This window comes from Cornus florida, unplaced genomic scaffold (assembly GCF_030987335.1).
Source record: "Cornus florida cultivar Cherokee Brave unplaced genomic scaffold, ASM3098733v1 CherokeeBrave_3.0.0_Hap2_Chr01, whole genome shotgun sequence".
Classification (NCBI taxonomy): domain Eukaryota; kingdom Viridiplantae; phylum Streptophyta; class Magnoliopsida; order Cornales; family Cornaceae; genus Cornus; species Cornus florida.
In genome coordinates, this window is record NW_026775571.1 from 43,316,594 (window position 1) to 43,330,462 (window position 13,869).

The following is a 13,869-nucleotide window of genomic DNA, read 5'->3' on the forward strand; positions in this document are numbered from 1 at the left end:
AAAGTGCATGCTCCATTAGAAATACTTTTCCCTTACTTAGGATATGTGAATGTTAAAGAACTAGACATTAGTAATTAATTGCACCTTCTAAGATAGCAGCATCAGTTATAACACAAATTCAGTCGTCACTGAGAGTGTCTAGTTACTATCTCAATCTGCTCACCTGCAAGGAATTCAATTTTCTAAATTATTAAAGGTCCACTTCGATTGGAATGTCTTGTAAATTTTAAACCTAGGATGCTTTCTGTAAATTGGAATAACAAAAATAGAATTAGCATAAATAGATAATTTCATGATTCAACTCACTCACAATTTTTGATTAATTCAAGTTTGATCTTCTTGAGTGCTACTAGAGCATCTTTCATGTTGGTCCTCTCCCGAGGTAATTCTGTAGAGCAATTCAAAGCCAATTTCATGATTGATGTTACACACTGCACTTTTGCAGTGTAGTGCTCTTCCTCTTGCCTTAGCAAGTTGGAATCTACAACATCAATTATTGCATCCGGTAGTGACTGATTTACCCAATCCTTTAGGCTCAGATCTCCAGTAAATAATTCATCAGTGGGTCTTTTTCTTGTAAATGTTTCCATCAACAAAATACCATAACTGTAAACATCACACCTTGTTGATACTAATCCTTCCAATCCATACTCTACATCCAACGTAATAATTAATCAAATGAGTTGACGTGTTGTGATCAAAGTGAAATTTTGAGAAATTAAATTAGAATTTTGTTATGAGAAAAGAATACCAGAACTAAGATTGGAACAAAAATTGAAAGCTAAGAGATTCACCTGGTGCAATATACCCAAATGTGGCTAGAGTCTTGGTTAGTGCAATGCTCTGACCTTGTTCTAAGAACTTTGCGATGCCAAAATCACTCACATGTGCAACCATATCTTCATCTAGTAAGACATTGCTGGGTTTGAGGTCACAATGGACCACAGGCGTTGAGTGACCATGGTGGAGATAGTCCAATGCACACGCCACATCTATCATTATGGCTAATCTTTGCAAGATATCTAAGAAATAGTTGTGTGAATACAACCACTTCTCAAGACTCTCATTAGGCATGTACTCGAGTATCAAAGCCTTGAAATCAAGGTTAGAGCAACTACTAATGACTCTGGTGAGATTCCGGTGACGAACATTACGCAATATTTCGCATTCTGTCTCGAAACTCTTGAAACCAGTTTCTTGTTGCAGATTGAATACCTTTGCAGCCAAAACCATCCCATTGGTTAGTGTGCCTTTGTAAACCGAACCAAAACTCCCCATTCCAAGTAAATTGCTTTCACTAAACCCATCTGTTGCTCGGACAAGTTCATGGTATGTAATTCTATCATGTGTCGGTATCAATTCAGCTTGAATTAGAATTTTATTTTTCCTCCATCGACTTCTTAGGCACAGAAATAAAATTGTTAAGGCAACAAGTATTGATGTGATTGGCAACAAAATATATATCACTCTTTTTTCCTTTGATCTGTGAAGAGAACTATTTTCACATGGCCTGAATTGGAACCAAGGAGCACCACACAATGCTTTATTCGACATAAAAGATTGATTTGTGAAATTTGCAAAAGGTCCTCCTCTCGGAATTTCTCCACTTAGTCTATTGAAAGATACATTGAAATATTTCAGATGCATGAGTTTCTCCAACGACTTGGGAATTGGACCAGATAGGTTGTTTTGGGATAGATCCAAGGATTCTAAGCTTACCATGTCTCCAAATGATTCAGGAATTGATCCTTGTAGCCTATTATTTGCAACGGAAAATCCAATCAAGTCTTGCAAACCACCAATCGTGCTAGGAATATCACCCGTGAGTTGATTCCTTGATAGATCAAGTATTGTTGCTACCTTTAAACTTCCAATCTCTTGGGGTAGATTTCCACTTAAAGAATTATTGGTCAAGTTGAAATGCAAAAGATCTTTGAGGTTCCAAATGGTTTCAGGAATGCTGGAGTTTAATCTGTTGGAGTATATATATAGATATCTTAAGGAAGTAATATTTCCTAAGCATTTAGGTATGGTTCCAAACAATCTATTCTCACTCAAACCTAAAAGACCCAAGTTCACTAAATGGCAGAGCTCCTCTGGAATGGTCCCATCGAATCTGTTTCCGTCAAAATACAGTCGTTGTATCTTGCTCAACCCTTTGATTGTTGTTGGAATAACCCCAGTTAAGTTGTTTCCATATAGAGATAACGTCAGCAGGTTGCTTAAATGACCAATCTCACTAGGAATATTGCCCTTAATTCCACATTTTTGTAAAACAATTCTTTCGAGAGAATCAGAGAAAGCACCAATGGAGACAGGAAGAATTCCGTTTAGAGGATTTTCACCTACTCGCAATACTCTTAAATGTCTGCAATTGGTCAAAGAAGTGAGGAAACTCAATTCTGGAGACGAGGATTCACCAATGAAATTGTTGTCTTCTAGGTTCAAATATTCGAGGTGTTCTAGATTACCAAGTGAGCTGGGAATTGAACCGGTAAACCTATTGGTGGAAAGGTCTAGAAGAGTGAGCTTCGAAGCATTTGAGATAGAATCGGGGATAGTTCCACTGAGGTTATTCCCTCCAAGAGAAAGGTAGTCAAGATTGGGTAGTGTCCGGCCTATACTTGATGGAAGATTGCCTGTAAGGTGATTCTCTGTGAGTCCAATCTCTTTTAGTGTTGATATATTGAACATTGTTGCTGGGATCAGTCCTGTTAAGCTATTCAATTCTAAAAATATGATTTCCAACTCATGAAGGTTGCCAACCTCTTGTGGTATCACACCTGGTAATCCATGTGAAAGAACATTGAAATGTAAGGTTAATTCATGGGAAATGATTAGAGGGGAATTATAAGAACCCACACCTAAACAGAATCAATGAATAAAGAAAGAGCTAAAAAGTAGAAGATGAAGGATAGCGAATATTTGTAGATTATATTAGCATGTACAGAATCAATGAATAAAGAAAGGGTTAAACAGATTGATTTTCTACGAGTTGTTTTAGAGAACTACCCAATACAATTATTTGAAAATAGACATTTTTTAACTAAATTTTGAATAAAAAATTAAAATTCCAAAAAATTGACCGTCAAACAAATTTTTGTGCAAGTTTCCAATTTTCACATAATAGAAAACACTGTTCTAGAAAAAGTAAACAAATAAGTGCATAACAAGGGATAGCAACGGGACGGTTTGTGGCAGGGAACTCCATCCCGTCTAAAATCGCTTATTAAACAGGGCGGAGATGAGTGTTTTTTAAAGTACTTTTATAATTATATTACGAATTTAATGAAAATAAATATTGAAACAAATTTTCATCTATGGTAATAATTTTTTTCCTCTTTCGAGCATAGTAATAAGATTCAACTTCTCAACAGGCCAGTGGCCTAGTGTAACGGGTGGGCGGTTGCCCATTTATCCAAAATGTATAGCTGTTGAGTAGTGCTGCATACATATTACCTACCCATTTATACTCAATCACTTTCCCATCCGGGTCCGATGTGTGACAAATGACCCTTGTTACACCTAGCGATATCAAGCCCTTTCTTTCCAAAGGAAGTCATGGTTCAAATCTTAGTGGAGGCATGTGTGTATGAGTACCAATTAGGAATATAATATTATTGTAGGAACATCAAAATAATACATATAAGTTCTCAAATAAAAATAATATAAAATGATATTTAGTAATTGGAATAGAATAAACTAAGATTTACTTAATATATATCTAATATTATTAAATATATAAATATATATATATATATATATATATATATATATAACTAAAATTATAATTTATCACTATAAACGAGTATGGCGGGGCAACCCATCCCCATCCCATAACTATGCTGATTTTCAATCCTAACCCAATTCCTCCCCAAAAACCATTTAACAACCCCATAATCATTCTAACGAGGCAGGTATTTTGCCTTGCCATCCCTAAGAACAATCCGTTTGGAGAGTAATCAAAGTGGCCTCTTGTGCCTTCCTAACCCAAATATTGAATCCTCACTTGTAGAAATAGTATTTTCCTACAAGACAACTATGCTATCTTCACACAACATAATTTATAAAAATTTTATTTTTTAGAGAGAGAGAGGGAGGGGGGGGGGGGGGGGGGGGGGGGGTTGGTGGGAAGAAATAAACAATCAAGCACACAAACAAGGTGCCCGAGCCATGTCTTTCAAGTTCAAAGTTTGTCGATCATAGGAGCTCTCACTGGAGGGGTTGTGTCTAGTTGGCATGAAGCTGATCGACGAGAATAGCAAAACTCAATTGGGGGAAAAAATGATAAAATAAAAAAATTATAGTGGAACAAAAGTTCAAGACACAACTAGTGAAAGTTGCCCGAGTATATATAGGGGTCATACCTATCAGGTTATTATCTCGAAGATGAATAACTTTCAAAGAAGTAATGTTAAATATGGAAGATGGAATGACACCATTGAGATTAGCACTTAGCATTGATAATCTCTCCAAATTAAGAAGATTACCAATTTCTTGTGGAATTTCACCTGCAAAAGAATTTCAAAATAATACATGTAAGTTCTGAAATAAGAATAATACAAAACGATATTTTGTGTTTCTTAAAGTTCAATTTAATTTGTCTGGATATATATATAAAAATGAAAGGTAGTACGCGTAATAGTACCTTTGAGATTGTTATAGCCAAGTAGTAACGTCTTAAGCAAAGTTGAATTCGGAATCCCTCTAGGAATGGGTCCACTAAATTTGTTAAACGACAGTGACAAAACTTGAAGTTCTGAGCACTGGAATAAACTTGATGGAAGTTGACCATGTAACTGGTTCTGAGATAGATGAAGCCCTTGGAGGTTTGGAAGACGATGACACAAATCCATTGGAAGATTACCAGACATCCCACTGTGCGTAAAGGCAATAATTTGCAGTGACGAGATGTTGAAGATGGTGAGTGGCAAAGAACCTGTAAGCTCGCTATATTGCACATTTAGTATCTCGAGCCTCGACATGTTGGACAAGGAAGGTGGGATGGTGCCTGTAAAACTATTGTTACCAAGATTTAACTCTTTCAGTTCACTTAAGGCACCCAACCATGATGGAAGCTCTCCACTAAATTTGTTAAACCTCAAATCCATGGATTTCAATCGACGCAGATGAACCAACTCATCGGGTAGATGACCACTGAAAGTGTTATTACTAAGGTCGAGGGAAATGAGAAAAGACATGTTACCCATGTGTGGAGGAATCGTACCTTCAAGACCCATGTCAGATATGTTCAAGGATGTCACTCGTAGGTGGCGAGTGCCGCAAGTGACTCCAACCCAGTCGCAGATGGAGGTAGTTGTGGACCAGTTGTTAGCCAAGACACCGTTAGGATCAAAAGTGATATGGGCTTTCAAGACAAGAAGAGAAGATTGGTCACTGATAATGTTGGTTACACTCTTAGCTAAACAAGACAAAAGACAGTGCACAAACAACACTGCATGCAGAAGAGCAAAGCTAGTTTTCTCCATGAGCTAGTGTATGTGATTAATGTGGAATGCCAACTCAGTTTGCAAGACATATAAACAATCAAATCTATATTTATAACATAAATTTTCTGAATATCTTCTTGCTTTGATGCAGTAAAGAAATATTGGATGTCAAGTCAATGGTATATAATTGAGTTCAACATTGGCAAAGTGGTCGATGATGATTACTTGACGTATTAGCCTTCACATTAATTTACTGTGACGTATTAGCCTTCACGTTTTATTTTGTCTTTACTTTTTTTTTTTTATGTATATTAGAATAATGCCACAATTTGGATGGCAAGTTGTAATGACGATCTTTTAAACTAGGAGTACTGTATTTTGAACATAAAAAAATTGTCCCAATACCTCGTTAGTCCAAGACTCCAAGCCCCTAAAAAAATATATAAAAAATAAATAAATGAAAAATTATTCTAAATCTCATTTTTGAAGGTTTGAGAAATTACTATTGGATTGAACTTTTAAGAAAAGTGCTGAGAACAGTCGCTACGTCCCTCAACACTCTCTTTATGATTAATTAAAAAATCAATCTTTTTTTTTTTTTTTTTTTCTTCGTGCGAGCATAAATATGCATGAATTAGTACTAATACTAAATTGTTTTCCAATTATTTTTCATTGTAAATTTCACAACTGGAGAACAAGATGTGTTATGGTTCCCACAGCCAATTCTAACATTCCCAAATTCAGGCCCTTTTTATGTTTCTATTATATTTATCATTCTGTTAAAAAAATTAGCAAAACCTAATTGGGCATGTAATAAGAGTATTTGTATGTGTGAGAAGACACATGTACAACAATTTTCTGTGTTTTGTTCATATATCCTTAGGCCACATATATATATATAAATATTTGTGTATTTAGAGAAAGGGATGGACAAGTCAACAAAATTAATTTTTTTCAAGGTGTCATTTTACCGAGTAATTGAATAAATAAAAATACTTATTTATTTCAGCTTTTTGTTTTTGTTGTTATGCTTATTTGTTCTTCTGCAGGCCTCTCTGTTCTTTTCATTATTGTATATTTTGCTTTGAAAAAGCTCAGCATTATAAAAAAAATACCGTAAACAATAAGAAATGAATGTTGGGATTACAATAGACAAGTGACAACAACTCAAAAGACAGACACACAGACTGAGGTAAACAACAAGTAAAGGCTTAATTAAAAAAGTGAGCGAGTGACCTGTTGGTAGTTGGTCGGTCCAACTCACTGTGATGCATTACTGCCTATGTTGCTTTGATGCAGTAAAGAAAATGTTTTATTTATTTTTTTATGTTTGGTTATGGTAAATATACTACTTATGAAGAAAGAAATATTAAAAGTTAATAAAAATAATTTACTTTTTGACAAATTATTTTACATTCGCTCATTTTTTTAATACGGATTATTTTACATTCTTAACTTTTATTAAATTACCTGAATTGATTTAACATAAGTCATGTATATGCCTTAAATGACATATGTCATTCTATAAAAAATCTAACTTATGATAACTTAGAGGAGTTTTAACTTAGAGAATCCAAGTTTATTTTTTTTAATACACACATCATACACGGCTCATTGAATGGAAGGGGGCCTAACTAATTGAAACTCGCGAGGAGCTGCTTTTATTGACATAACTACCATCTCAGAGATAGTGGAGCTATCATGTTGAACTTGACCTAACCACCATCTCAGTGACTGTGTGCTATCATGCGATTGATGGTCATTAGTCTTTTCCAAATTTGCCAGGAATTATAGTTAATGGTGAAATTATTATTATTATTGGCCACTTATTAATGCCCCTACGATGAAATTAGAATGGTCTGGGTAACTATCAATCCTAATTGAAATTTGAGTCATTGAAGCTAGGCAATTAAGTGAAGTTTTTCAATTACATGGCACATTTGTAACTAGTTTTCAAGTGACTTCAACATTTCAAAACTTCTATGCAAAGGTTTTGACCTTTTCCAAAATTAGATAAATAAAAAATTAGTGATTTACACCCAAAAAAAAAATAAAATTTGTGTACAAAAACAGAATTAAAATAGATTCTTTCATATTTCATCTCACAATTTTTGTTTAATTGAAGTTCGATCTTCTTGAGTGCTACTACTACTAGAGCAATTCAAAGCCAATTCCGTAATGGATGATACAAACTGCACCTTTACAATGTAGTGCTCCGCCTCGCCTCTAGCCTTAGTAAGTTGGAATCTACAACCTAAATTATTGAACGGGGTAGTGTCTCATTTACCCAACCCTTGAGTGCTAGATCTCCAGTAAATAAATCATTAGTGATTTTCTTCTAGTAAATTAATGTTTTCATCAATATAATACCATAATTGTAAATATCACACTCACAAACCTTATACTTCTCTCTGTACAATTTTAAATTTTAATGAGATAAATTTTCCTTTCTTACTTGCACTTGACCTTTCTTCTTTGAGCAAAGAATGTTGTTGTTCTTGTCGACTCACCGGAAAGCATTTCTTTCTTCTTTTAACACAGTCGAACACAAGTTTGATTTCACCTTTGACGCTTCTTTAGTCAGGAAACGGGTCGAATATCTATGTTTCCTTTCCTTTCCTGTTTGGTTTGTAACTATGAAAATAGTTTTTTGAACAATCATTAAGAATTCAGAAAACTGAAAATTGTTTTACTCAGAACATCACAAGCCTATACCAAAACTGCAAGCATGGCCTGCTTGGTTTATTACTCTGAAAACAATCTCTGTGAACAATCCTTGAGAATTCAGAGAACAGAAAACTTTGAAAATATTTTTGAATTTTCTTTTTTTTACAAGCTGTGTAAATCCCTTTTTTTTTTTTTTTTTTTTTTTTGGTAACAATAACTATAAATATAATATAAATATAATAATAAACTTATATCTTGTCAATTTTAAAGTTTAGTGTGTAGATGACAGAAACAAAAATTTAAATGTCGTCCATTTCGACAAAAGATTGGAGGACCTTTTGGTCATATATAACAGGATTCAAATCCAATATCTCGGAAAAGACATTTATGTGGTAGTTTGCCTTGCCCTAGACTTCCAGTAAATACATTTCTCCTGGAACATTGGTGTAAAACTTAGAAAGCTTCTTGTTGAATGATCATCCTTTGCATGGTAGAAGAATTTAGCCATCTTTGGGAGTTGTTTTCTCACCCATGGATTGAGTTAGAGACTTAAGAGTTCATTTTCCTTGCCATTTCTGGATTCTCTAGCTCAAAAGTCAGGCCTAAATAGGAGAATTTATCTCATTAAAATACCACATCCAAGTGATCTCAATGGCATTCTAGAAAAGGATAGGCATTCTCAATGGGAGTTCACGTCCTCAGCCGTTGATTGAACTGTATGGTCTCACGCTCTTGATCTAATGGATGAGAATGCAAGCTCATATCTTATCCAACAGAGGAACACACAAGCTCATGTGAGAATGCTCTCATCATATATATATATTTTTTCCTTCCAATTTGTAATGTAAGTCAAAGCCTTGCTGAATTAATTCTTGGTATGAAGAGTTCTAAAGTTATTACAAACTCAATCAAAGCTTTCAGCTTCACTGACGAGGAGTTACAACATTAGTCATACATTTGTGAAAAAATAACAAGTACACTTTCAAATCCCAAATGGATCACATCCTCTGGTGAGTTTGCAGAGTGATTTAACAATGAACCAATACACACTAATATAAAGCATATTTTCCATGGAATGACTAGAAATACACCTTAGTTGTCTGTCATAAACTCTATTTTTGCGATTGCATTGTAATTCTGATATCATGAAGCAGCGGAGCTACCACGCTGGAATCTCCACCATTCCTGCAAAAATACTCTAATTAGCATGTAAAATGATGAACAATACTTCCCCTTTACTTAGGTTTCAATTTTGCACCTCCTATAGATAGCAGCATCAATTTTTCAAACAAATTCATGACATCCTCATTGAGTGCATCTAATTACTGTCCCAACCTGCTCACCTGTATGGAATTCAATAATCTAAATTACTGAAGGTCCAGTTGGATTGGGATGTCTTTTAAAAATTAAACCAAGGATACTCTCTGTAACTTGGAATAGCAAAAACGTAATTAGTATAGATACATAATTTTATGATTCAACTCACAACTTTTGATTAATTGAAGTTTGATCTTCTTGAGTGCTACTAGAGCATCTTTCATGTTGGTCCTCTCCCGGGGTAATTCTGTTGAGCAATTCATAGCCATTTCCATGATAGATGATACACACTGCACCTTTGCAGTGTAGTGCTCTTCCTGTTGCCTTAGCAAGTTGGAATCTACAACATGAATTATTGCATCAGGTAGTGACTCATTTACCCAATCCTTGAGGCTCAAATCTCTAGCAAATAAATCATCAATGGTTTTCTTCTTGTAAATGTTTCGATCAAGATAATACCATAACTGTAAAAATCACACATTGTTGATATTAATCCTTCCGATTCATTTTTTGCATCCAAAATAATAATTAATTAAATGAGTTGACGTGTTGTGATGAAAATGAAATTTTGAGAAACTAAATTGAAATTTTGTTATGAGAAAAAGAATGCAAGAACTAACATTTGAACATAAATTGAAAACAAAAAGCTTCACCTAGTGCAATATACCCAATTGTGGCTAGAGTTTTGGTTAGTACTTATGCTATCCTCCTCTTCTAAGAACTTTGCCATACCAAAGTCACTCACATGTGCAACCATACCTTCATCTAGGAGGACATTGCTGGGTTTGAGATCATAGTGAACTACAGGTGTTGAGTAGTCATGGTAGAGATATTTCAATGCACACGCGACATCTATCATTATGTATAATCTCTGCAAGATATCCAACAAGTAATTGTGTGAATACAACAACTTCTCAAGACTCCCATTAGGCATATACTTGAGTATGAAGGCCTTGAAATCAAGGTTAGAGCAACTACTAATGACTCTGGTGAGATTTCGGTGACGAATGTTAATCAATATTTTGCTTTCTGTCTCGAAACTCTTGAAACCAGTTTCTTGTTCCAGATTGAATACCTTTGTAGCCAAAACCGTCCCATTTGTTAGTGTGCCTTTGTAAACCGAACCAAAACTCCCCATTCCAAGTAATTGCTTTCACTAAACCCATCTGTTGCTCGGACAAGTTCATGGTATGTAATTCTAACATGTGTCGGTATCAATTCAGCTTGAATTAGAATTTTATTTTTCCTCCATCGACTTCTTAAGCACCGAAATAAAATTGTTAAAGCAACAAGTATTGATGTGATTGGCAATAAAATATATATCACTCTTTTTTCCTTTGATCTGTGAAGAGAACTATTTTCACATGGCCTGAATTGGAACCAAGGAGCACCACACAATGCTTCATTCGACATAAAAGATTGATTTGTGAAATTTGCAAAAGGTCCTCCTCTCGGAATTTCTCCACTTAGTCTATTGAAAGATACATTGAAATATTTAAGATGCATGAGTTTCTCCAACGACTTGGGAATTGGACCAGATAGGTTGTTTTGGGATAGATCCAAGGATTCCAAGCTTACCATGTCTCCAAATGATTCAGGAATTGCTCCTTGTAGCCTATTATTTGCAACGGAAAGTCCAATCAAGTCTTGCAAACCACCAATCGTGCTAGGAATATCACCCGTGAATTGATTCCTTGATAGATCAAGTATTGTTGCTACCTTTAAACTTCCAATCTCTTGGGGTAGATTTCCACTTAAAGAATTATTGGTCAAGTTGAAATGCAAAAGATCTTTGAGGTTCCAAATGGCTTCAGGAATGCTGGAGTTTAATCTGTTGGAGTATATATATAGATATCTTAAGGAAGTAATATTTCCTAAGCATTTAGGTATGGTTCCAAACAATCTATTCTCACTCAAACCTAAAAGACCCAAGTTCACTAAATGGCAGAGCTCCTCTGGAATGGTCCCATCGAATCTGTTTCCGTCAAAATACAGTCGTTGTATCTTGCTCAACCCTTTGATTGTTGTTGGAATAACCCCAGTTAAGTTGTTTCCATATAGAGATAACGTCAGCAGGTTGCTTAAATGACCAATCTCACTAGGAATATCAGTCTTTATTTCTTTGATTTGTGAAGAGAACTATTTTCACATGGCCTGAATTGGAACCAAGGAGCACCACACAATGCTTCATTCGACATAAAAGATTGATTGGTGAAATTTGCAAAAGGTCATCCTCTCCGAATTTCTCCACTTAGTCTATTGAAAGATGCATTGAAATGTTTAAGATGCATGAGTTTCTCCAATGACTTGGGAATTGGACCAGATAGGTTGTCTTGGGATAGATCCAAGGATTCCAAGCTTACCATGTTTCTAAATAATTCAGGAATTGATCCTTGTAGCCTATTATTTGAAACAGAAAGACCAATCAAGTCTCTTGCAAACCACCAATCGTGTTAGGAATATCACCTGTGAATTGATTCCTTGATAGATCAAGTATTGTTGCTACCTTTAAACTTCCAATCTCTTGGGGTAGATTTCCACTTAAAGAATTATTGGTCAAGTTGAAATGTAAAAGATCTTTGAGGTTCCAAATGGTTTCAGGAATGCTGGAGTTTAATCTGTTGGAGTATAAATATATAATATAGGTATGGTTCCGAACAATCTATTCTCACTCAAACCTAAAAGACCCAAGTTCACTAAATGGCAGAGCTCCTCTGGAATGGTCCCATCTAATATGTTTCCGTCAAAATACAGTCATTGTATCTTGCTCAACCCTTTGATTGTTGTTGGAATAACCCCAGTTAAGTTGTTTCCATACAGAGATAACGTTAGTAGGTTACTTAAATTACCAATCTCATTAGGAATATTGCCCTTAATTCCACATTTTTGTAAAACAATTCTTTCGAGAGATTCAGAGAAAGCACCAATGGAGATAGGAAGAATTCCGTGTAGAGGATTTTCACTTACTCGCAATACTTTTAAATTTCTGCAATTGGTGAAAGAAGTGAGGAAACTCAATTCTGGAGACGAGGATTCACCAATGAAATTGTTGTCTTCTAGGTTCAAATATTCGAGGAGTTCTAGATTACCAAGTGAGCTGGGAATTGAACCGGTAAACCTATTGGTGGAAAGGTCTAGAAGAGTGAGCTTAAAAGCATTTGAGATAGAATCGGAGATAGTTCCACTGAGGTTATTCACCCCAAGAGAAAGGTGTAAACTCTAATTAATTTGTGTTAGACTTTAATCACAAATAATCATAAATCCCCAGATCTTAGAACTTCAATTAATTTCGCATTCTTATAATGCATAAATATATATAGTCAGATTTACATACCTCGATTCGTGATATCAAACCTTGTTGAGATGAAATCCAACGTTTAGATCCTTTAACCATGAACTAATCTGTAACTCTGATCAATAGGCAAAGGTAGAAACTGGTTTCTCTCTCTTGGCCTTTTGCAAACATAAAACTTTTACGTGTTGTATCATTAATCGTACATAATTGATGGAGTATATGTACTTTTATAAAGGTAGAGAGAGGACCAGTTTTCCTTTTAGTAACATAATTCTACTTTCCATCAAAGTAAGCAATGAGAAGGAAAACACTTCTCCAATAAGTAATTACCAAAAAGGTAATTATAAGTTGACCAAAATAAATAATATTAATTGATATATATTTACTTACCCACCAAGTAATATGTCACATGTCCAAATCATGTGGGCTACAATTAAATAAATAATCTTACATTCTCTCACTTGGCATATATGATAACTTCTGTAGTGGTTTAGTAAAATAGCCATTAGTGTGCACCATAAATCAGATTAAGGTATTAAGTTAGTCATCATAAATACCATGGTAAACAAACTACCAATGTGAGTCATAGCGGTTGTATGTCACTAAATGACATAGTCCCTTCCATGTACCACAACACTAGTAACCCATTTAACATAGTTTATAAGTGAGAAGCATTAATAAAGGTCTAGTAATAATGTATGTTCTAAGACTATTCCTATTTTTCATCATTTAAAGTAATACATGCATGTACATACATAAATTAACAGGAAATCTCAGAAACACATTTTAATGAGCTCAAAATGTCAAATATATGTAAGCCTTGTTAAGCAATCCATAACAAAAAAATAATAATTAATTTTGATTACATTCAAGACCCATTCTTTCAACATGCCCTATGAATGTCTTGGGTGGTAATCCTTTTGTTAATGGATCTACAACCATAAGTTGTGTGCTTATATTTTCAAAAGACACTCGTTGTTTCTGAACTTCTTCTTTAACAGTAAGATATTTTAGCTCCATATGCTTAACGCCATTGGAATACTTATCGTTTTTAGTAAAGAAGACAGCTACGGTGCTATCACAATAAATTTTTAGTGGTCTGGAAATTGAATCCATAATACCAAATCCCGAAATAAAGTT

General features: G+C 34.7%; 1 protein-coding gene across 1 annotated transcript; it reads right to left on the reverse strand.

The window, feature by feature from the left end:
• Positions 1 to 302: 302 nt before the first annotated feature.
• LOC132271378 (probable LRR receptor-like serine/threonine-protein kinase At3g47570) lies at positions 303 to 12,828 on the reverse strand. Its single transcript, XM_059772733.1, has 9 exons — positions 12,769 to 12,828; positions 12,284 to 12,653; positions 11,013 to 11,554; positions 10,180 to 10,305; positions 9,604 to 9,898; positions 4,649 to 5,422; positions 4,368 to 4,511; positions 795 to 2,864; positions 303 to 652 (listed from the first exon to the last, which is right to left on the reverse strand). Exons 1-9 carry the CDS (start codon positions 12,826 to 12,828, stop codon positions 303 to 305), a joined length of 4,731 nt encoding a protein of 1,576 aa, XP_059628716.1.
• Positions 12,829 to 13,869: the final 1,041 nt, after the last annotated feature.